General features: G+C 30.6%; 1 protein-coding gene across 2 annotated transcripts in view; it reads left to right on the forward strand.

The window, feature by feature from the left end:
* The window catches only part of LOC139095135 (teneurin-a-like), a 177,053-nt gene extending 153,672 nt beyond the window's left edge, over positions 1-23,381 (forward strand). For both annotated transcript variants that reach the window (XM_070646399.1, XM_070646398.1), the window contains 5 exons: positions 2,478-2,597; positions 11,120-11,471; positions 12,527-13,899; positions 14,011-16,870; positions 16,936-23,381. In XM_070646399.1, coding sequence (XP_070502500.1) covers positions 2,478-2,597; positions 11,120-11,471; positions 12,527-13,899; positions 14,011-16,870; positions 16,936-17,997 — 5,767 coding nt within the window. In that variant the 3' untranslated portion in view covers positions 17,998-23,381. The remainder of the gene's footprint in view (positions 1-2,477; positions 2,598-11,119; positions 11,472-12,526; positions 13,900-14,010; positions 16,871-16,935) is intronic.
* The last annotated feature ends 2,659 nt before the right edge of the window (positions 23,382-26,040 follow it).

Consider the following 26,040-nt stretch of genomic DNA (forward strand, 5'->3'; position numbering starts at 1 on the left):
ACTGTATTGCTGGCCAATACCAAATACAACACTTACTCTGCCAACAGCCTCTTACCAAGAGTTCTGAGGCTACCTTCGTGTTGTTTTGCTACTGAATCACATACCCAACCTTTAGTACGACAAACTTAACTTCCCCTAATTTAAAACGGCAATTTTTTAATAATTTATTCAATAATCAAAGCTCAAAACTAATAAATCCCTCTTTAACTCCCTCATGACTCCCAAAAAAGTCATCAAATAAAAAATTGTTATCCCTACTTCATCATAAACAGCATCGAGTTATCTCCTCATATAAAATGAATAAATGCCTGCTTCCTTTGTTGATAAATTATACATTGTATGTTTTCAATTTTCAATCAATAAACTCTTATGTACCCGTACACATTCGCATCATTTATGTGAGCCTTTAAAAAATACATGATTTTTATATTTTTGCTGCTGAGCAAAAAAAGAACTAAAGGGGAGCAAAAATTGGAAAAACAACAGTTGTGGGAATATATAGAGCGCATGATATTTTATAATTGATGAATTTTTTGGAGCGTAAAATCGGAAAATCATTTTTTCGCACAGAATGAAGCACAAAAAAAAAATATGAACCTGAACCCATCGACTGCATGTCTGAATGATGGGGTGCTGCATTGCGTTCATCAGTCATATTTTTTTATGGTATTCTACTTTGATTCTCACATTTCACATCAAACGCGACTGCCTTTTTAAACAATGTTAGAGTTTTCATGCTCAAAGCATATAACGGAAGCTGCTTTTTGTTAGCTGCCAATTTTTTTTTTGTTTTGAAGTGAAGATGGTCGGGGTGGAAAAAAATGGAAAGTCTTTTTGGAATCAATTTTTGATGTTTTATCAAAGGGCACATTTTTGAGTTGGAACATGAAAAAGGGGGGACTTTTTTGGTGTGCGGACATTCAGTGGTGTTCGTTGTCTAAATTTAAAGTTGATTTTAATGCAAAATGAAGTAAAATGTCTTTTGTTAGACTTTAAAATTTGAATTTGATCGCAGCAAATTTTCTCATAAATTCTTAAGTTAACTGTGACTTCAGAGGGATCCTTTGATGGCTCAGTCTTGGTAAATCTCGAGAACGAGACTCTGAAGTCTTGGTATCAGTCTCAAGTACCCTTAAACTCTAAATCAGAGGTTAAAGTCGACTTGGAAACGTCCATCAACTCCATACAAAATTCAAGTCAACTTCAATCTCTGCTTCAAACTCATAATTATCAATAATTTCAACATCTGCATGATTATATTTATCAAAATAGAATGCACCACATTGTTACTCATTTTTAGTTCATTTTCTAGTGATTCATGTTCATTTGAATAATTTTACTTTACTATAAATTCACAATTATAATTGAAATTTATAAACATTTTCATATCTATTGAATTGTTAAACTTTCACAATCGAGTTCATGCATAAAAAATTTTTTTTTTCAAAAGGATTTTTGTGCCAACCAAAATGTCTTTATTAAATGGCTTTATGAAAGCATAATGGGAATTTTCTGGCATTTTTAAAATGCAAATGCAGTGACATAGATTTTGAAAAAATGTGAAAAATATAATAAGGACATTATTGGATGGCAGTTAAAACAGATTAAGAACTAAATCTATTTTTTGTATTTTTCAGAAAATTCAAGAAACTTTAATTAGTTTTTTAAAATATTTTCAAAATTGAAGTAAATTTAAATATTTTTAAAAAAAATTAAAAATTGTATCAAAAATTGATTATTAATGGAAATTTTTAAAAATTGAAATTTAAAAGAATTGATTTTGTAGGAAAAATTCAAAAATTAACAATTTTAAAAATTCAAAATCAACAAATTTGTTTTAAAATTATTAAATAAATTTGAATTTATTTTTCAAATAATACTGAAAGTTTAAAGTTTCAATTTCATCAATGAATGTCAATTTTTTATCATTTTTGAACTCATATTAACTTCATGTCCACTTACATAAGTTGCATCCATAGCTGTTAACATTACTCCTTCAAAATACAATCACAATTTTAAGTTTGTTGCTTATTTATTTTGTACTCATTGCATACAATTTCTTATCTTTCCTTTATTGTTAAGTAACAATTTCATTATTTTAAGTACAGAAATAATATAACTTGATAAAAAATTTATTTCATTTCATTTCAATTTTCAATGTTTCTCTTTTATTTCCTTTTTAAAATTGTGTATCTATTGTACAAAATAATACATATAAGAATGACAGAAAAAATATATTTAATTATTTTAGTATTAAGTATCAAGCAATAAGAAACTTCTTTCTTGCTATCGATGCTATTATTATTACTTCTTATTATTAAGTCCGACTTTTACTGTCTATTGACTAAATTTTGAATGTTTATAGACAGTTTTGGTCAACAAATTTTGTGAATCATAGCATCAATGCTTCACACTTATCTATAACAAAATTTTTCCACATTTTTTCTCTACAAATAATTTTTTCTTTACAATTCCAGCCGTGTGTCAGTGATTCGAGGACAAGTAGTGACACCACAAGGACTCGGTATAATCGGTATAAGAGTATCAGTCGATAAAGATGCACGATTTGGTTTTACACTAACAAGAGCTGGCGGATGGTGAGTATTTTATGACACATTTATTTATTCCTGTGCACTTGCTGGTTGACAATCATTAAAATATTCATGCTCCATTACATCGCTAAAATGCGTTTAAAAAATGTTTATATTTCCTTTTCTCTGTGCAATAAGTGCACTTCTCGTTATATAATGAGGATGTTTCAGGCTGGAAGCTAGAGCTCTTATATTATCATTTTATTCAAGTGCAAAATAAAGAACGGCACTTGTGTGAATATGATGGGGTTCTGTATTTATGAATTACAGAGAGAATCGCGATTTTGAATTTGAATGGGGGAATTGTATAATTATTTGGCGGGGATGTTGGTGTGGATGGGTATGCAAAGTAGCTGTGGCAAATTCAGGGAGTCGACCACACCCCTTAAAAACCTCCGTGTTGCCTAAAGCTGGTTCTATCGCCGGCTTCCGTTTGTCAATTGCGATATAGCGCAAGAATCTCTTAATTTGGTATTAATCACAAACACATCACAGAAGACCAAACAGTTCCAATTCTGAAATTCTCAACATACCTTGATCAACTCACCTTCCTAGTATTCTCACACCTACCTCTATCTATATTCTAATTCTGTATTGGAAATGAAGCAAAAAATATTCCTTTTCATCATTTTTTTTTCCTCATCTCTCTTGTTTTCATGTTGACAAGTTTCAAACGGAAAAGCTCAAGGAAAAATTGTAAATTTTTCTCCATTTTTTTCATTTTTTCATCATTCTGTTGAAGTACTTGTGCTTCATTAAATCCGGGAAAAACGAATCAACCTACTTTCTCATGAAAATATATTCCATCATATCGTTTGAGATGCGATTATACTACAAGTGTCTTTCATTCTCATAGACAAACATGAGAAAAATTCTTGTAGATTGTGGAGATAAAAGGGATGTAAAAAAGAAAAACTTGTTTTTTTATCATATTTCTTTATAGATTCAAAGAGAATATGCTTTTTTTTGAAGACTGATAAGATGATAAAGAAGAAATTGCACTAGTTTTTCTCCTTTTGATAAGTCATGGAGATATTTACAAGCATAAAGTCTTTATTTTTTTGGAATGTAATATGTTTGACAATGATATGGAGAGTTTGAGGAATCAAAAAAGCTTATTTGAGTTTGAGGATGATGAATTTATTATTGAAATGTTATCAAAGGAAGAGATTTAATATTAATAAAACTAATTACCATTAGTTTGGGATGCTCTGTTGGAGATGCAATGATAGTTTATTGAATGCTGCATTCAGGCATGTAATTGAGGAATTCCAAGATTGTCCAGAGATGGAATTGAGTTGGTAGAAGTGATTGCTTACTTATTTTCTTGGAGCGTGTATGGAATGCCTAAAGCTCTATCCTTCTAAATCTTCTGCCAGTTCGGGATATTAAGGACTCTATCCTTTTTCTTTCATACATGACATGCCCATCTCAAGCGATTTGTATGAAAAACTGACACTATATCTGCATCCTTGAAGGTAGAAGTGATTGGGACTGTATATAGGGGTCAAAACCGTTAGGACTAGCTATTAGCTAGATATTACCTGCACTGGCGTGTCTTTAACTAGATATAATTCATTTTTATACACTAAAGTGTGAAATCTTCAATTAGTTAGAACATCAACTCATTTTCAATGCAATTAGTCATAGTACTAAGGTTTGTATTAGGTCACATAACTAGGATCAACTTGATCATACTAGAACGAAGTCAAATCCAATTTTTCTCAATTTTGTCCATAAAATATGGTTTGATTCAACCTGTTTCCACCCAAAACCCACAACAATTGTAACCTTTGTTCATCGCTGTTGCTGCCTTTTCCTATTTTCATACCATTTTCCATTAGAAACCCTACCAAAAAAATACATACATTTTTTAATAAAATCTCACCAAGCAACAGAAGCTTCTCTCCATTTATCGATACAAATTTCCTTTCAATACATATTTTTTATGGACCTATTCACATTAGTAATATATGAAATTCAATAACTGCATGTTTGTATTCATCAAATTCAATAAAAAAAAGCTAAGGCAAATAAAATAAAATAAAAAAAAATTCTCTAAAAAGAGGAAAAAAATTTTCTTGCCTCATAGTGCCATGAGTACCGGTACCATCAATAATAGCTGAACAAAGTCGCAAAAAAAAATTTACAATTCAAATTTTCCATATCAACAAAATAAAAAAAAAAAAGTAAATTTTTCTACCTTTATAATGCAAATAGAGACAGAATGCTTCTGTTTGCGAATAAAATAGAGTCTATGTAGACTAAAGAAGTGGCACAAAAAAGGAAATAAAATAAATAAAGAAAAAAAATCCGCTTTTCCATAAAAAAAATTCTCTTCCTTCGCAAATCGTCTTATTACGTAAAGAATATTACGGTTTTCCAATTTTTATTTCTACTCACTCTCTATTTTCTATTTTTTTGACTACGATTGGTAAGGTACATAAATGAAAAAAATGTATATTTTTTATATTAGAGAAAGTCAATGTCGATAGATAGATATTGGTGGAATCAATAAATGCTATAAGCACTTAATTTGATAGGAAAATATTCCAATCACAAAAGCACGGGATGAAAAGCAGTTTTTAGAGGAAGAAAAGTATATGAATAGATTTTATTGAATTTGCATTGAGGACCCTTGAGATGATTTTGAAATATTGTATTATAAATATATCAATATTTTCTTCTGTACAAGTTGAACATGACTCTGGATAGCTGAACAAGGCATATTATTGCCAAACGAAAATATTCAAAGACGAGCGAAGCTAAATTTAGTCAAACAAGCTCCAAAAAGTTGAGCGAAACTGTCAAAAGTCGAGCGAGGCTAGAAAAGTCGAGCGTGGCTCCTAAAATTTTAAGAGCTTTTATAAAAGTTTGAAGAAAATCTCAAAAATTGAGATAAGCTCTCGAAAGTCGAACAATCCTCTGAATAATCGAGCGAGGCTCCAAAGAAAGAAAATGTCGGAAAATTAGTGAAGCTCCCGAAAGTCGATCGAGGCTCTTAAAAGTTGAGCTGAGTTACTAAAAGCCGAGCGTAGTTCTCGAAAGTCGAGCGAGAATCTTAAAAGTTGAGCGAAGCTACCAAAAGTCGAGTCTAGCTCTCTAAAGCCAAGTTTAGCCCTTAAAAATCGAACGTTACTCCCGTAAATCGAGCGTAGCTCCCAAAAGTCGAGCGGAGCACTAAAAATCGAGCTAGTTACTTTTATATTCTAAAAAATCTACTTAAATTCATATTTCTTACAATAAATCTCACTTCAATTATGTAAGCTCTCGTCAACCTTATTATAAAATCATCAATTCATCTTACGAATAAAAATAACTGTGTTCCTATGGAAAATAATGTTGAAGTTTTGCAGATGGTTTAAAATGTTTCCATGCCAACATCCTAGAGAGGCAGAAAGTGAAAATTCAAATAATAATTATTTAAATTGGCATTTTGCAATTCATTTGAAAAAATTTTCATATATTTTCATAATTTTTCATTTTTCATGAAAATTTCGTTGATTTAAATTTGAATTTTAGAAAATTTTTCTGTAAAATTGTTAGAATGTTGATTTTGTGTATTAAAACACATTTTAAGTGTGGAATAAATGCATGACGATGAATAAATCAATTCGAATTTATATTGTCATGAAAGTCAATAGCATGTGATGACGTAGAGTTGATGATATACTTGCAGGGTTTTGTCAAACTTTTGTGATTTTGATGTTCAACTGTAAGAAATGTCTAGATGAGGTTAAGTGACACTTGATTCTGAGAAATTGGGGGTTATAGGCTACTTAATGGAGTCTTTAACTGATCAGTTCCCCAAGCAGGCAATGAGCGTGCTCATAGATGCAGATTTGGCTATAACCAGTGCCCATGAGCATGCTCAACTTGCATATTGACCCAGCATGTCTTTTTCCAGTTTAAAATACTTTAATACAATATTATAATTATGAAAAAAACATCAATTCCGCATTGATTTCAACTCAAATTGACTGCTACAACTTTTCATTGTTAATAATTAATTTTAATTGATACAAAAATACATTAGAATCATGAACAGCTTCCAGCAATGAGCTGCTCATTGCACACATATTTTCTATTATTAATTGAATAAATTATCACAATTGCCAAGTACCAGAAATATTTATTAATTGAATGATAATCAATTCTGAAAAAAATATACAATATATATACAGTAATTTGATATTATTGATGCGTAAATTAATTTTGGGTTTTGTAAAATTGATAAATTTTCTAATTTATTGAAAAATATTTTAATTGAAAATGTTATATTTTTTTATGTTGAAATTTATCATCGTTTCGGATGATTAATTAAAATGTATTAATTAAAAATGGAATTGGAAATTTTTATTTGAAATATTATTGGAGTTTAAATATTGAATATGGGATTTTGTGGAGTTTGTTGGTGGATTATGAATTTTTTGGGTGGATTGAATTAACATTTTTTCAATTAATTTGAATTTTTAAGAATTTATAACAATTTAAAAATTTGAAAATCCTTTAAAATAAACCTAAAAACTTGAAATTAACTTAAAGTTCCCAATTTCTTCAATTTAGTCTTCAACCTTGCCCCAAATTCCACAATCAGCCAGAAAAAAATGTAATTTATTAAAATAATCCTTGCCTAATATTAGCTTTCAACAATAATGCTTTATTACCTATCATAAAAGGTATATTCAGCATATTTTTGTATTTACAGCTACAATTCTCGTATACACAGTACACTGTGTAATGTAATGTAATGTGTTATGTAATCATGGCTGAAAGCGATTTAGGCAGACATGATGAAAATAATTTTCACAATTTTGTTCCATTTCCTTTTGATGGAGAAAAAAATTTTAAAAAAGTTTTTTTAGGTTATGTCACTTCTTTTAGGTGGTTTAGTAACTTTAAATAAGATTTTTTTATTCAATTTCTATTTTTGAAGCAAATTTATAAATTGAAATTTGAAATTTTATAAGTTAAAGGCCTTTAAACGTCTATTTTAGGTTGAAAATGATGGAACCTTACAAAAAAAAAATTTAAAATTCAAAAACTTGGAATTCTCAAATTTAAATTCCAAGAAACTTTAGTATCACCCCCTTCATACCACCCCAACCCCCTTTACCAACTTCTTATTCACTTCTTTCACTTTTTCTTTTAAATGTTGCGTGTGTGCGGCAAATAAATTTTATTATGTAACCTAGCGCCGTTATAACCTCACACATGTAAATTACTTACTAAGAATCTCTTTAAATACACCCCCCACACCGTATATAAATGACGGAAAATTTTTCTGTCTCCTGTGTGTCGTGCGTTTCCCTCATTTATTAGCGACACCGTTTTAAAAATAGAATTTAAATTTTTTTGAATTCATAATTGTAAAGATAAATCACATTTGAAATGGAATTGTGTGTATTGTTGAGTTGGAATGAAGTTTAAGGGGGTGGGGGGAGGTTAATGGTTCTTGGAAATTATAATGCAGTTTAGTTTTGTGTTGAAATGTTTAAATTTTGATAGGAATTTTCAAATAAGATGAAATAAAAATTGAGAAATTTTAAACATTTTCATTAAAATAACTTAAAATATATGAAATATTTTTGCAATTTTAAAAATTGTTAAATCATTTTATGAACTTCCTTAAATTCTATAAATTTACTCAAACCACAAAATTTTTTTATAAAAATTCAAAATAATGTCTAAATTTAATAAATTCATTAATGTTTCCAAAATTAAGCCCTCTGGCTTCACTTAGTTCAAAAATTAAGATAAATTTAATAATAATTTCCCTTCAAACGTAAATTTTCATATTTTTTCCACATCATCCCCCATATGACATCCTCTACACATTCTATATACACTCAATATACAATAAGAATGTAAAAAAAGGTGAAACAATTCAGTAGATATGTAAAGCTTACAATAATCATCTATAATTTAAACAAAAGAAGAAGCAAAAAAGCCCAAAAGCGTTACAATCGAAATACAACATAAAAATATACATAATCATTATACTACATGCCACATTACCACACACATACACACACAAAAAAAATTGTAAAATTGTTCGCACGTTAAGGTAGCATTGAATGAGGATAAATGAACAGCTTTGAATGTGATTTCCCTTTTTTTTGCTCCTTTTACTGTAGAATTTCTTTATAAATTGGAAAAAAAGAGGATTCGATTTAAAATGCCATTTATTATGACAACATAAAATTGGTATTAAAGATATTGAGAATTGTATTTTTTTGAGCTTATTGTGTGAGTGTCTAGGAAGTGGGTTTTGAGAATGAAATTTGCTAGAATTCTGAGTAATCAAATAAAATTACAAAACAATAAGGAGTCGTTCAGTTATTACGTTTGCTAGAATTGACATAAATATGTTAGAACTAGTTTTTAAATGGACATTAACTTGATATCAACTAGTTGTAAAGTCCACTCAGGTTGCTTTTTAAAGGTAGAGGTGGGAAGGTATTGTATGAAAATTTAGAAGCAAGTGACAGAGGCGGTCTGGAGGCTCATTCTCTTACAGACCGTAATAAGCGAACGACCCCTAAGAATAGCAATAAAATGATGATGAAGACAAAAATTGACAACATGAAAATTCAAATTAAACGTAGATAAAAGATAAAGAATTATTAATTTGTACTAATATTATCGATAGACAGGAGCATGAGTATGTGGATCCAATTATAAAATGATGAAAATATATAATCATGTTTATGTGGTATTTAGAAATAATGAGATTGGTGTGGGGTACCTGTGAATGTTTATAAATGGTCAATAATTCGAGATTCAAATCATAGAGTGTCAAATGTATTAAGATTCCAAGCCAAAGAAGTGTAAAGTGCAACTTCTATGAATTAAGACGACCTTTTACAAATCGTTTTCTTCGTATTTCCCTAAAAAGCTAGCAATATGCTGTCATGAGCTTAAATTTGCTAGTTGATCATGCTTATGAGCGTTGTTCTCATTTAATCTGTTCTTAAGAGCTTGCTCACTGTCTGCAAGGGTTTATAACAGTACAAAGATCTGAATCTCGAGTACAACCTAAACATGTTCTCTTTCATGACATTCTAGGACAACCTGAACATTTTTTCTATCAAGACATTAGACTAACCTAGTGTAAATCCATGAAATCAACTTAAGTAACAATCCAAAAAATTCTAAAAATTCCCCCATTTCCTCTAAAATTCTACAAAGCAAAAATCACATCAAAACATCTAAAAACGTGAAAAAATAAGAAAAATTTCCTTAATAAAGGTTAAAATAGGAAATTGAAATCTGTTGATTGAAATAAATCGTGCATCAATAAATCTCTAGCTCAATATTTCATCTATAAATACAATTCCATTTCCTGCTTCTTCCTCCCGCATTTCAAGCTCTTAAAAAATATTTTCTCAAAAAAAAAAAAAAAAAAAAAATTACAATTTACAGCCTTGAGGCACTTTGAGAATATCTACATATAAAAGTTCACGACTCACGCAAATGAGAAGGAGTTCGACTATAGATATAATCATGAAAACGTGATTGAACCGCCTCAAGAGACCCTTTCATTTCCATTTCTACAGCACAACAAAAAAAACCAAACTTTTTCCTTGTGTTTAGCCTCACAATCCATTTTATTCATTTCCTTATAATGTAAATGAGTAAGCAGCACAACAAAAAAAAAATAATAAAATTTGTTTAAACACAGCATGGACTTAAGTTAAATTTAAGAGAAGGGATTGGGATGTACGTGTGATTGTCTTAATATTTAATTTAAATTGAATCAACGTCACCTTTTTGTTTGCTTTTCTATTTGCTAGGTTTTTTTTTTGTTTTCATTCCGTTCGATTGAGTTTGAAAAAGGATAAAAAAAATAAGAAATCCTTGAAGGTTTGTGATTTTGATTGGGATTTAATGAAAGGATGTAGGCATTATACATGCTTTTAAGGCGCATTTTGGTGAATCTGGACTTTTTAGGTCATGAATTATAATTAGCGTCACTATTCTCAACCTAAGAGCTTATTAACGGAGTGGTAACCAGATATGGGAGTCAAAATTTATGTTAAGCTATTGCATACACTCTATATTGCAGTCTAAGCCTCTCAATATGAAACAATATCTCAATTCTACCCTATACCGTCACCTAATATGCATCCTCATCCATATATCCCCAAAAACCCATCAAAACCTTCAACAAACTTCAAAGACAGACCGTCAAAATCACCCCAAAAACCACATCACATCTCCCAAATCCACCCCATCATTACTTCCACCCCAGCGAAAAATAATCCCACGAAAAACATAAGTGTGATGACGCGGAAGGGTTTAATGAATAAGAAGCCCAAAAGAGAATAAAACATTCTTTTCAATTCTGATGAGATTAACGGTTTTGACAATTGGACGAGATGAAAATTGCGGGACATTACGGTGAATAATGGAAGGGAAAAATATTTTTTTTTTTTTGATCAGCAAGCAGCACACAACAATCAAGCACAGACACGAAAATTTAATTAAATTTTTTTTATTTCATTTCTCATCCAATTTTACAACAGGTTTGACATTTTGGTTAATGGAGGTGGCGCAATCACATTACAATTTCAACGCGCACCATTCCGACCTTTAACACGTACCGTGTTTGTACCATGGAATCAAATTATCGTATTGCCACCTGTCCAAATGAAGCTTGTTGATGAGTCAGAGTCAAAGATGCCAAAAGTTAAGCCAAACATTGCATATAGCTTCCTCAATTCCTTACAATATCGTTTCGATACGAATTCAAATGACACAACTGTCATTTGTCCTGATCATAATCATGAATTATTACGGCCATTATTGACGAGTACATGGATGCCAAATGCTATCGGTTCAATGGCTGGACGGTCGGCTATATTTGCTGAAAATCAGGTAAGCTGTTTGTTGTTATTTTTTATGTGCTTCATGAGCATTTAATCCTATTGATGACAATAACATATCATTGATGCAATTTTATCATCAAATTGTTTAAATAAATTCATTTGGTATGCAAAATACGAAAGCTAAATCCTTTTTTGATTGCATATTATAACTCATTTTCAATCAGACGACTCTATTGTTGATGCTGATTGTTACGTTCAATTGATTTGCATATTTTGTCATACTTATAGTTTTGTTACATAATTCTATATTGCTCTATTGTTTGGGGGGATTTCAAATGCAGTTTAATTGTATTATAATTGAATTGAAGGGATTAGGGGGTGTGCAAGTTAGGTCTGCAATTGGGTAGGGACTTGAAATTGAGTTGGAAAGCTTGTTGCACGCAAAATCTGTATTGAATGCCTATCAAGTGCTCTAACTAGTGAGATATTGGACATTATAGTTGGATCTAACACAGAATCCGACGTGTTGATCACCAACTATTTTCCGACATGTCCAAATCACGTCCAAACTGACTCCCCGTTCATTAATTCTATTTATATATAAATCATCACATTTTGACGCAATAATATCCAATAAATTCATTAAGCACAATTCATTCACTCAATTATCCCCACCTTTTGTTGTTAATATGAATGTAAATTGTCGTAGAAATCCGCAAGCTAACTAATAAATTCGTTCATGAATTCATGTCTCGTTCATAATTTCATTCATTCATTCCTTTTTTTTGTTGCATTCAATTCACTTGAAAGTGCTTTCGTGCTACTCAAAATGGATTAAAATGACAAATCAATTTTTATATTTTCAACGATAAACTGAATTTGTATGATGCAGCATGGGGATTATGTCTGTGTTGTGCTGTCGTTCATCAAATTATTGATCTTTTAAAGGAGGATTTTAGTATGAATGAATTACTATGTGGATGTAGTTATTAACTGATGTATAGTTGTTGTAAAATTGCAAATAGTAAATGATATTGTGAAAATTTCATCAGAATTTTCATTGGAACTGCTTTATTAATCTTATTTTCTCAATTCTCCCAACAGATCCTCCAAGAATCCATCCAAATTCCAGGCTCAAGTGTCTATTTGTCATATCAATCATCAAAAATGTCCGGTTACCTCTCAATCGTACGTATGCAATTGACTGGTCCAGTAATCCCAAAAACCCTTACACACGTTCATGTCGGTGTTGAAATTGAGGGTTCATTGCATGTTAAAACATATGAAGCTGATCCAAATATTGAGCATACATTCGCATGGAATAAACGTAATGTTTATAAGCAAAAAGTTTATGGTGCAGCAATAGCAAGAATTTCAATTGGTTATGAGCATTCGACATGCGATGATGTTATATGGGAGACACAAACAGCAAAATTGCAGGGCTTTGATGTTGATATATCGGATATTGGTGGATGGGGATTGAATATTCATCATCAATATAATTTCCATGAGGGAATTCTCCAAAAGGGCGATGGATCAACATTACATTTAAAAGAATATCCACGAGTTGTACGTTCAGTTATGGGAACAGGACAACAACGGTCACTGAACTGTAAAGACAAATGTAATGGAGTGGCTAAAAGTAGCAAATTATTGACACCAGTTGCATTAGCATCAGGACCAGACGGAAGTTTATATGTTGGGGATTTCAATTTAATTAGGAAAATCTCACCGGAAGGAAATGTCAACACGATTGTACAGCTTACCACAACAAAAGTCTCATACCAATATTATTTGAGTGTATCGCCGGCTGATGGACACCTTTACATATCCGATCCAGAAAAGCATCAAGTATTAAAGGTTCTTTCACTTGTTAATGTCACAGATCCAACAAATAATCTTGAAGCTGTTGTTGGAAGTGGACAGAGATGTATTCCCGGTGATGAACTTAATTGTGGTGACGGTGGACAGGCAAAGGTTGCAAAACTTTCACATCCAAAAGGCATTACAATATCTGCAGATCGTACAATGTATATTGCTGATGGAACTAATATTCGTGCTGTTGATAATCAAGGAGTCATTCACACATTAGTTGGCCATCATGGACATCACAATCATTGGAGTCCAATTCCATGTAAAGGAGCCCTTTTAGCAAGTCAAGTTCAATTACAATGGCCAACTGGCTTAGCACTTAATCCATTAGATGGAAGTCTACATTTTATCGATGATCGTCTAGTCATGAAATTGACAGCTGACATGAAGATAAAAGTCGTTGCCGGGTCGCCATTACATTGTACGAAAAATTCAAAGAATGAAACAATGAATGAAGATGCTGTATTGGGTACGGTTTTGGCTATGGCTTTTGCACCATCAGGTGATTTATTTGTTGCCGATAGCGACTCAAGACGTGTGAATTTGATTCGGGTCGTTGACAGTGCTGGTAATATGAAAGTATTTGCTGGACGACTTGATGGAGGGTGAGTAAAGATTCTTTTGTTAAAGTCATGCTTTTATGGCAAATTAGCTTAAAGATATTAAGCTTTAATATGAGAAATACTTTAAAAATATTGAAAAATTTTCCATTACAGTTCACAAGGCTGCGACTGCTCAGGTCAAAATACAACCGTCCCAACACCATTTAATAACGGTCGTTTTACAACATCAACTCAAGCACCAGTCGTTATGGTTGCGGCAATGACAGGATGTGTATGTACACCAACAAAAATAAATATCGATGAGACCGTATCATCAACAAATACACGATTCTCAGCCATCTCAGCACTTGCCGTAACACAAGATAATGTCCTAAATGTTGCCGATCAAGGAAGTCTTCAAATTTTATCACTACAACATTACTTGCCATCACATGACAAGAATAGTGAATATCAAATTCCATACCCACCAAGTAATGAAATTTACATTTTCAATCGTTATGGACAGCATGTGACGACGAAGGATATGTCAACGGGAAAAACTCGCTATTCATTTTTATATTCAAAAAATACAAGCTTTGGAAAGTTATCAACAGTCACCGACAGTACAGGAAATAAAATTCAATTTCTTCGTGATTATAGTAATCTCGTTAGTTCCATCGAGAATACACAAGATCATAAATCGGAATTGAAATTTTCACCAAATGGTTTCCTCACAAAAATCACTGAAAAAGGAAAATTCGAGATTGTATTCGATTATGATGAGAATGGATTAATGTTGAGCCGATCTGGTGACGGTGAGACATTCATTTATCAATATAATGATAATGGACGTATTATGAATGCAATTTTACCGACCGGTGAAATGTTGAAATTCTCATCAAAATTAAATCCCGATTATGGACTTCAAATTGATGTGCAGTCATTAATACCATCAAGATTCTCTCAATTGTCGGCAAATGTGACGAGTTTAAAATTAAATGGTGGAATTAAAATGTTTGCAATGGAACAAGGCGGTGAGACAATGAAGGCAGTCATCAATACAAACAATAATACACTTCAGGTCCAACATGCTAATCGTATTGTTATTGAATCAGCAGCAATTGCTCGACATCCATTACTTGAAAAGTCGTCACTTAATGTTGAAGCTGAAATGCTTCCAATGTGGTCACATCAAACCGTCCAAATGGGTGATTCATTGTTGAACAGTGTCTATACAACTTATAGTCTTATTGGCGGCGATCCACGTAATCCACATCAAATATTAAGCAAGGAAACATGGGTTAATAGTACAAGGACATTAGGCATACGATACGAGCAATTTACAAATAAGGAAATATTCTATGATAAAGATCGACAGGATATACTTACTGTTACTTATGATAATAATGGACTTCCATTGTCATTCAAGCCTTATAATGGATTTCCACTTAATATCACTTACGATAGATTTTCAAGAGTTGAAGGCTGGTCTTGGGGACCATCAGAACTTAAATATTCATATGAAAAGCATGGATTATTATATGAAGTAACATCACAACAGGACGGAACTGTTAGTTATGTCTATAATGACTTCAACCTCATTTCCGCAATTGTTCTTTGTACGCAACGGAAATTCACACTAAGTTATGACAGCGATGGTGGTTTGAGGTCAATTCAATTACCGACCGGAACAAAGCACGTGTTTGACTTGCAAAGGTCAATTGGATTTATTCGCTTTACATATACACCGCCTGGCAGCACTAAGCCATATCTACAACATTACTCATATTCTGGTGCATTACTTCAGACAATTTATCCTGGTGATGGCGCCAGAATCGTTTATAGATACAATGCACAAGGACTTTTATCGGAAATTGTTCATGGTGAAGGAAAGAGTGAATTTACGTACAATAAAGAAAGTGGAATGCCAAACACGATTGCTCATACTGAACGCGATCTTGAGTATCGATGGGATTTCGAGTATAATGGAGCATTATTGACTGAGGAACGAATCGATTTCAATGCAAAGACTGGATTAAGTAATGCTAAATTTACGTATGAATATGACTCAAATTTCCGTCTTATTTCGACACAAGGACGTATTGGTGGACAGAATTTGCCTGGCATTACATACACATACAGCACAAAAACTGGCAATTTAGAGCAATTTTCACAATTTAAAATTACACATCCAAAAGCTAACATGACAAATATCTATGATGGTACAGCAACATTCACAAGGACTGTTGATGGACGTTATCTTGAAACGGAAAGAACTGTTTACATTCATCGTATGCAGGTGTTTAAAATGGAATTTATGCATGATATTCATGGACGAATTGTACAAACGAAAACATTCACTAGAAATGTAGCAATTACGAATTTTTCAAATATTAAGAACTATACATATGACTGTGATGGTCAATTGATTGGTGTTGATGCACAAGAGCCATGGGGCTTCCGATATGATGATAATGGAAATATGTTGGCATTGACATATCGTGGAAATAATATTCCTATGGAATATAATTCAATGGATCGAATTATCAAGTTTGCTGAGGGTCAACATAAGTATGACGTACGTGGCTATACAATCCAAAATGCACGTGAAGAGAAATTCCATTACAGCACACAAGGACTACTCGTTCGTGCGACAAAGAAAGGCAGATTTGATGTACGTTACTTCTATGACCATCTCAACAGGATGTCAGTCAGAAAAGACAATTTCGGAAATGTCACTCAGTTCTTCTACAATAATCATGACCGTCCAAATGAATTGTCACAAATTTACTCGCCAAGGGATGGTAAACTTCTCTCATTGTTCTACGATGATCGAGGTCATTTGATATTTGTACAGACACCTAGAAATAAGTATTATGTAGCAACAGATCATTGTGGTACACCTGTTATGGTCTTCAATCAGTATGGTGAGGGTATTAGAGAGATGATGAGGTCACCATTCGGACATATTGTCTATGATTCAAATCCTTACTTGTATTTGCCGATTGACTTCTGTGGTGGAATTTTGGATCCGGTAAGTTGAGAATTTATGCATTTTTAACTAAAAAAGTACTAATTAAGATTTAAATCCCAATCCAGGTCACATCCCTCGTTCACATGTCAAACGGTAAAGTATACGACCCACTCGTCGGTCTATGGATGACTCCAATGTGGGAGAATACATTTGAGCGCATCCAAACACCAACACGACTTCATCAATATCGCTTCAATGGAAATGATCCAATTAATTACGGCAAGGATCGTACACAACCAAAAGATTTTGAAAGATGGTTCAATCTCATCGGTTATAATGTAAAGAACATGGCACCACAATTTAATCGAAAATTATGGGATACCCAAATGCCTTGGGGCAGTACGTCATTCTTTGATAATAAAAGAAAACATCGTAATCCACTAATTGTAGCCTCCGGCTTCCTATCCCATTTAATTGAACGACAATTATCGAGTACACTTGGATCACCGAAAAAATCAGCTCTAAAATATGAAGAGACATCATTGCCGCCATTTAAAATTGGCGTCTCATCAGAACCGCCATTCGGTAAAGGAATCGTAATAACAAGAACATTAGAAGGACAAGCAATTGTCTCGAGTGTGCCAGCAGCAAATGCCATTTATCGTGATGTATATACATCCGTATTTAATCGTACAAAATTACTTCCATTTTCCTTTATTGTCCATAATGGACAACAAGATGCATTCTATTTTGTAAAAGAAGACTCATGGCGATCAAGTGAGGATAGACAACAATTGAAGCGACTACAAGGACAAGTGAATACAACATTCCATGATATCAATAAAGAGAATTCAAGTGGAAATAATTATTTGGATGTAAAAATTCATGGTGTACATGCAATTATCAATTTACGTTATGGTACGACAGCTGAGAAAGAGAAACAGCGATTATTGCATCATGCAAAGCTACAAGCAGCTAGAAAAGCATGGACACGTGAGAAGGAACTTATAAGAACTGGCCTTACAACGTCCGTTGAGTGGGTACCAAGTGAGATTGAGGAGATACTCAAACAGGGATATTCGAATTTATATGATTGTGAGTACATTCATGATGTTAGCATTTATCCAGAACTCGCTGAGGATGCCTACAACATACGATTCGTTAAGAAAAAGGCGAGTCAGCGATGAGCAGCAAAAATGTAGAAAATTAAATTAAAAAAATAGTTTTTGAGCTTTAAAAAAAATTGTAGAAAATTAGAAATTTCATAATGAAAAATGAAAAACACACTCACACATACATACATAAGAGACACACACACACATACACATATACATAGAAACAATGGCGATTCGAGCTTCTTGAGACTGGCGATAAACACGAAAAAAAAATATAGAAATTTATTGAAATGAAAATCAACATAAAAAACAACATATTTTAAATACATATAAATAGATAATTTTTTTTTTGAGGATGAATTCGATGATGAGACACAAAGTCTGTGTTAATATTAAAATATGGTGTCTCATTGGACGAGATGATAATTGAGAATGATAATGTTTTTTTGTTGATTGCGCGTTATTTATGTTTTTTGATGGATATTAAGGATGGAAATATGATTTTTTGTAAGGAAATTTTGTAGGTTTGTGAATCGTTTTTGGAATTGTTGTAGGATTTAAGATGGGATGTGTGAGGTTGGTGATCTTAAACCAAGTTATTGATGCATATTTAGGCCTTTCCATTGAGATTCAAAGTCAATTCATACAAAATATGTCTGAAACATCTAATCTATTAGTTTTCTATTCTGAACAGATTATTAACAGTCAGCATACTCTTGAGAGCTTGCTCACCTTAAATATTCTAGGTGTGCATGCTCGTTAGCGTTGCTCTTAGCTTATTCTGCTCTTGAGAACACACTATTTACCTGCTATGTTATATAACGTCTTATTTGACAATTTATCGTCTTTTTTGATAGCTTTACCGTCTTATTTGTTAGATTTCTATCTTATTCGATAGCTTACCATCTTATTTGATAGTCTAACACCTAATTTGGCTGAATGACATCTTATTAGAGTGTCCATCATAATGCCATACTGTCTAAAAGCATTTTTAAATTATTTCAATCAAACTTTGACTGACTGAAATCTTTTTTGGCTATCTGAGTACCAACTGAAGTATTTGTAACCTAACTTTGCATGTCTTACATCCTACTTGATAGTCTAATAGGCAATTATGGAAGCTTCATACTTGTATTAACTGTTTGCTGGTTTTGTAGCATTTAATTTGTCTTCATGACACTCAATTAGGCTTCAAACTAGTCTATTTTGAGATCTGGTAGCCTCCATAAGTCTAACATCATTGACCTAGCTTCATATTGACTATATGTTGACTCTGTTGCATTCGATTCAACTTTATGACACTCAGCTAGATAGTCTGAAGCCCATTTGACATTTTGGTAACCCTTATGAGTATTAAGAGTCATATTAATCCAAAACTAAAGCTGAACATTAAACAACAAAATAGTTAACAGTTCAAACACATCAAAACCTCCTCTGCAAGCCATTTCAAATCACAAGGCATCAAAGCAAAAGTTACACAACAAAATATAAAAAAGCCTCTCAATAACATTTAAAACCACAAAATCTGCAACAGTAGTCAAAAGCCATCCCACAAAGCTGCAAAATCAAAAGCTTCCATTTCAAAACAACAACAACAAAAAAATCATATTGACTTTGTGTAAAGTCAAAAGAGCGTAAAGTATTTTTTTTTATTATGTAATTGTACGCATTGCATGTATTCCACTATATTTGTGGTATTATCGCTATACTTTGATGTTTTTCAATTTAAAAAAAACGGGGCATATTTGCACACATTTAACAAAAAAAAACAAGAAAAAAAAATTATTTTAAAGCTGAATGTTTGCCACTTCAGAATTTGATTTTGAAGCAGAACCAATGAAAAAAAATTGTTTTTTTTTTTTGATGAATGAATTTGTGAATGTAAAAAAAAATTAAGTATTCGTGTCCACCTCAAACTGATGAATTTATATCAGTAAGAGGATCAAAAAAAATATATAAAAAATTTGCCTCACAAAGGCGACGATGGAGGAAAAAAAAAAACATTTTTGGGACATGAATTTTAATTGTTTCTCTTCGGGGGATTTTCTATGAAAAAAAAAAACGACGGCATTTTTAAATTAAATTTATGAATTCAAAATTTGTGTCCCAAATTTATTTATTTTTCTCGGAAATGAAATAAAAAAAAATTAAGGCGGCCTCAAATTGTCGAAATAAAAAAAATGAATTAATCAAATGTTAGAATAACGAAGTATAATGTTGATTGGGGGATGATTGGGGGTGTGGTGAAGATTGATTCTGGATATTAAAGACTCAAATGACACTTATGAAGATATGGTGATTGAGTTTTTGAGGAAAAGTGAGAATTAAAGCATAATAATTGGGAAATTGAGGGTTAAACATCATCAAAAGCAGGAGAACTTATGTAAAATGATGATTTTGGATTCAAGAAGTCTTAAATTGTCCCTAGACATTCACTGCAGTCTTCAGTATTTATGCTGGACTATCCTAGGCAACACATCTACCTTAACTTCTGCCCAGGCCTAGAGCATCGAAGAAAAAGTGAGAAAGGATAACCTAGGGTAGAGATTAGGGTACCCTGGCTACCCTGGTAGGGTTGGATAAATAAGATAGGGTATCCTGGATAGGTTAAGAAACAGTTTCCTATCCCTAATTGACAGAAGTAATCTCCCAACACGCCCCTAGAATCCCTCAAAAAATAACAAAAATCATGAATCGCGAACTAAAAATTCCCATGCGAAAGAAACTGAAAATTTTAAAAAAAAAAAAAAAACATTAATTTAGGAGAAAATAAAATTCATGAAAATATTGTAAATATAAAAAAAGGTAATAAATAATGTGACACACGAAATGCAGAAACTATAAATATATATAAAGAAAAAAAAATAATAAAATATGAATATGAAATATATTTAAATGAATGTTAAGTATTTTCTAAGACTATGAAAATTAAAGATGATGAAAAACAAGAAAAGTAATTAAATAACACAAAAAAAAACGGATGATATAAAAAAAAACGTAGTTTTGTATTCATTTAATCCTCAAGAGATGTTGTACATTTTATAATTAATTAAAAATGAAAATTGAATTATCATCATCGTTTCATTTTTCTTAACTGAAAAAATAGCATAAAGAAAATGGGAGATGAAAAATATGAAAAGAAAAGTTTTGTATTTTTTGGGATGGGAAACAAAAGTTTTTCAACTAACTTTGAGCTTATTGTGCTTATAAGACAAAGCAGAAGTTATTTAGAGGATGTTGATAAGAATTATGGCTTGGGACTCAGAAAATTTGAATTTGAAATTCTTTTTTTGTGAGAATTTTCAATTATTATTTGAAAATTGTAAGAATTTTCAGTTATTTTTCAAATTTTTGAATTCTTAATTTCAAATTTTTAAATTTCTATAAATTAAAACTCACCAAAAAAAATCTTAAAATTTCAAGCAAATATTATTTTTTTAAACATTTTTCTGTAAGTTTTTCTTCAACTCATTTTATGACTTTTTTCCCACAAAAGTTATCACGAAATTAAACTTTTTGCCATCATTTTGAATAAATTAAAAACAGTGCGGTAACCATCTGCTTAAAAAAAAGCAACAGAAAGAACATTTTCTCATCCCGAATAAGAGAATAAAATGGAAGTAAAAAAAAATATTTAAACTTTTGTTTCCGCTTTTCTTTTAAGTGATCTGGTGAGATGATTTTGTCAGGAAACTTGGGATGTAAATTTGTAAAAAATCTTGAATGTTTTTTAAAACAATAAGTTTTTAATTTAATAAGAATTTTTAAATTTTTGAGGTCACGAAAAGTCAAAATTTGACAAAATTTATTAAATCTTAGATATTTTTAAAAATTTAGGTAAATTTAAATTTGAGTGAAGTTAAGTTTAATTTAAATTTGAAAGAATTTAAGTTTATTTTGAATTTCAAAGAGTTTAAGTTTAATTCAAATTTTAAAGAACTTGAATTTAATTTAAATTTGAAAGAATTTAAATTTAATTTAAATTTTAAAAAATTTTAAAGAATTTTAGTTTAATTTAAATTTGAAAGAATTTGGAAGAGTTTAAGTTTAATTTAAATTTGAAAGAATTCGGAAGAATTTAAGTTTAATTTAAATTTTGAAAAATTTAAGTTTAATTTGATTTTTTAAATTCAAAATTTTATTTAAATTTTGTAAAATTTTAAAATTTTACTATTTTTTTTTAAATTCTAAAAAGATTAAAAAAAGTTCAAATTTTTGAAATTTCCCCAAATTTTCTGACAAAATACCCCACAAAGGACACCTCATTCATCTCTCAGTAAAAGGCCAACCCCTATCATATTCAGAATAAAATAAAATACACATAAGACTATACAAAATATCTCTTTCTACTCTGTCTGTGTTGTTCCAAAACAAGAAAAAAAAATGAAGTAAATGTTTTCATTTTTTTTTTTACCCCGTCAAGCTCACCCAACTGAACCCCGAGAACAATTAATTTACAGATGTTATTCAATACAGAAGAAAACAATAAATTAACGATAAAATAATATCGAAGCTATTTTAACATTGATAAATTTATTCATCTACGTTTCTCGGTGCCATGTTTAATGTTTAGAAATTGGATGTTAAAAAAAGAGAAAAATAAAGACGAAGGAAAAAAGCGTCTCGAGACAGTACATGAATTTAATGAATTTAATTGCATTGTAATTGGTTTCGAAGAGTATGAGAAAAAAGCTCATAAAAATGCTAATTTTATTTCCTCACACACAGCACGTTCTCTCACTCTTAACACAACAATAAAAATAAAAATAAAAATAAAAGTGAAAAAAATAATAAAAATAAAAATAAAAACAGCGGGCATAAGTTAGACTTGTAGTTTTAGAATATTTTGATTATTGTATTGCTTGATTTGTTTCGGTTATGATATTATGAGGGGGTCATTGGGGGTTCCAACCCCTCTCATCAAAATAAAATTTTAATTTCTAATTTTTGCATCAAAAAAAGAAAAAAAAAGAAAAAGTCAAAAAATAACGAATGAAAAATTTAAAAAATAATAAAAAAAAACGCATTTGTGATATAAAAATAAAATTAATAAAAATATTTAAATTTTAAGCGAATGAAAAATTGACGTTCATCAGAAAATATTCTACGGCACACGGCATATTTTAAGAATAAAGTCAACAATTTTTTTTGCGGTCGTCATTTTTTCATTCGCTAAAAATAGAAAAGGATATGAATATAAAAAAGTAAGAATGAAATGCTGATGAATTTTTTTTTTTTGAGGAATTACCAACCTTACGTCTCAAGGTGAATGAATTTTTGTTTCATCTAATTCATTATCTTGATGAATTCCATGGTAATAACCTCAGGGATTGATATAAATTGTCTGATGTTTTCCTTCTCTTCAATTTAATTTAGATAAAAAGTTGGAGAAAATTTATTTATAGAAATTGAAGAGTTTTTTGTTAATTCGAGTAATTTTTGAGGATTTTAATAGTTTTTGCTGATTTTTAAAAATTTTAAAAAAATTGAAAATTTAAATTTCTTAATATTTGAAACTTTAAATTTCTTAAAATTTGAAAATTTAAATTTCTTAAAATTTGAAAATTTAAATTTCTTTAAATTTGAGAATTTAAATTTCTTAAAATTTGAAAATTTAGATTACTTAAAATTTTTGAAATTTTAATTTTTAAAGTTTTACAATTTTAAACTTTTTGTGAAAATTTAAATTTTGAAAATTTTCAATTTTTTGTAAGATTTGGAATTAATTTCAAATTTTTTCCAAATATTATTTTCAATTCCAAAAAATCAGCAAGTTCCTTCAAAATTCTCACATTTCAAAATTAAAATCAGCATCCAAAACGTCCAACAAATCCTTAAAAAATTGACATTTTTGAAGAAAATTTTTAATTGCTTTATTTTATGTTAAAATTTTAAATGTTATGAGTTTTTTCTGAAAATAAAAAAAGTAAAAGAATCGCCCAATAAAATTAGCTAGATTTCTGAGATAATTTGACCTTCCAAAAATCATGAAAAAAATATTAAAAAGGTCAAGAAATCATCAAAAAAAATTGAAAAAAGCGAATAAAAAATCTCGCAAAAAAAATCTTGTAAATATTTCACAAACCAAACTTGAAAATTTTGTGGCAAACCAGCAGTTTTATAAGAAAAAATAAGCCAATGCCGCAGAAATTTTCAAGTTTGACTTTGAAAAACCCTTATACATATTAAAGTTAGAAATATGAAAATAAATAAATTTAATATTACATGCAGAATAAGAATATAAAATATAACTATAATTATAATAACATTAAAGGTAATATTAAAAAATTATGGAAGCATATTTTCATTGGAAAAAATGAAAATGAGGTAAAAATTTAACAACAGAAAATAAAAAGTAAAAAATTGTAACATAATACAAATGATTATACTAGAATAAATTTATAATAAAATGCGATATTAATGAAAAATTATATCTTTTAATTATTATTATTTTCATATTACCCTAATGAATTTACGTTTATATTTACAGAGGTTAGAAAAGGTTTGTTTATGGACCGCATTTTTAGATAAATAACTTTAATATAGAGCTTGTTTTTCAGGAATATTAAAGGACATCCAAAAAAGATTTTATTTATTTCTTTAAGACACTTCCAGGAAGGATTCATTTGATTCAGTTAAAAAAATATTAAATAATTCATACCTTGCAGACAATAACAAAAAATGACTGCATTTATGAGATTTTTAGAGATTTAAAAGTCACAGACGTCAAAGTTCCGAAAAATTTCGAAGAATTATTTACTTTGTTGAAAATAAGCTAGTGACCGTTGACTTGTTTTGTTACAGAATAATGAAGATTTTCCAAGGCTGACACCGTTCGTCCTGAACGGAGTAATGTTTCAGTTACTTACTTACTTACTTACATTTTCAGTAATCCCGACATGTCTGTAAGGTAGGGTGGCCAGAGGATTTTCGCAAAATATTGGGAAAAAAATCAGGGCATTTCTAAGATAGGAATTATTGGGGTACTTTTTTTACAATTTCAGGTCTTAATATTCAAAGAACTAATTGGGTTACTTTATAAATTTACTTCTTCAAAACCAAAATGTTCAAAACTTGTCAAAAATTCCAAAATGTGTATGGAGTTTACGACTTCTTGAAAAATTGGGACATTTTACAGAAGTGTCCCGTCAAAAATACAGTAGATGGCCGCCCTACTGTAAGGCCCTCTTCATTTGTTCGAGTTAGACTGGTTAACACAATTCATCACGATAATGTCCAATATAGACACTTGGGAACAAGAGGACTGTATACAATTTGTTGCATTTATTGCTTTCTATGCCCTTGGAATCCCTTGAACTGAACAAGTCGGTTAATCGATCGAGTGACTGATTTAAACCAAATTCGAGATCATGGTAAGGTCACGCCGACCTGAAACTGGATTTTGAATCAATTTACCAATTTTTGCTACTCAGGATAACCCTCCTCCAATGAGAAGTGAACGACCCTCTCAGGAAACTCAAGACACAAAAAATAATATTTTCAGAATCCTTTCTTAAACCAAAACATCCCATCTAAATCCAGGTAGACTGATAACCTCCATTAAAAATAATAATGTCTATAATTAGAATCCTTCAACCCCTCAGTCATCCATAATAAAACCATAGAAACAAAATAGATGAACATCCCAATTAAATAAATAGTACAACTTAGAGTTTTGAATAAATTATGATTTATAATTTCCATTTTTAAAGTGATTTTCCTTCCCTCAGTTCTTTCAAATACAAAAATAAAACTTTTAGCATTTCATTATGTTACTTGGAGTTTTGTTTCAATTTCAATTCATCTTGCTAATATTCAGCAATTCATCCTAACTTATTTACATTTTAGCTCTTGAAATATCATCTCTTTGTTGTTTTAAATTTATAAAACTTTTCATGAGAGAAATTTTCATAAAATAAATATTTTTTCTATTACAGATGGAAAATGAGTGGCTTAATTGGCTCATGAAATTAGAATAAAATTGTAATTATTGTAATTTAGCATCCGTTGGAATCTCATATTGTTCTTGAGAAGTCTTGCAGTTGGGTTTTGGAATAAATATTAATTAAAAGATATATATTTAAAACTTTGTTGTACAGGTGAGTTGTTGGATTT

The sequence above is a fragment of the Chironomus tepperi genome, unplaced genomic scaffold, assembly GCF_022539635.2.
Source record: "Chironomus tepperi strain 1889 unplaced genomic scaffold, CSIRO-AGI_Ctep_v1 contig_359, whole genome shotgun sequence".
Classification (NCBI taxonomy): Eukaryota; Metazoa; Arthropoda; class Insecta; order Diptera; family Chironomidae; genus Chironomus; species Chironomus tepperi.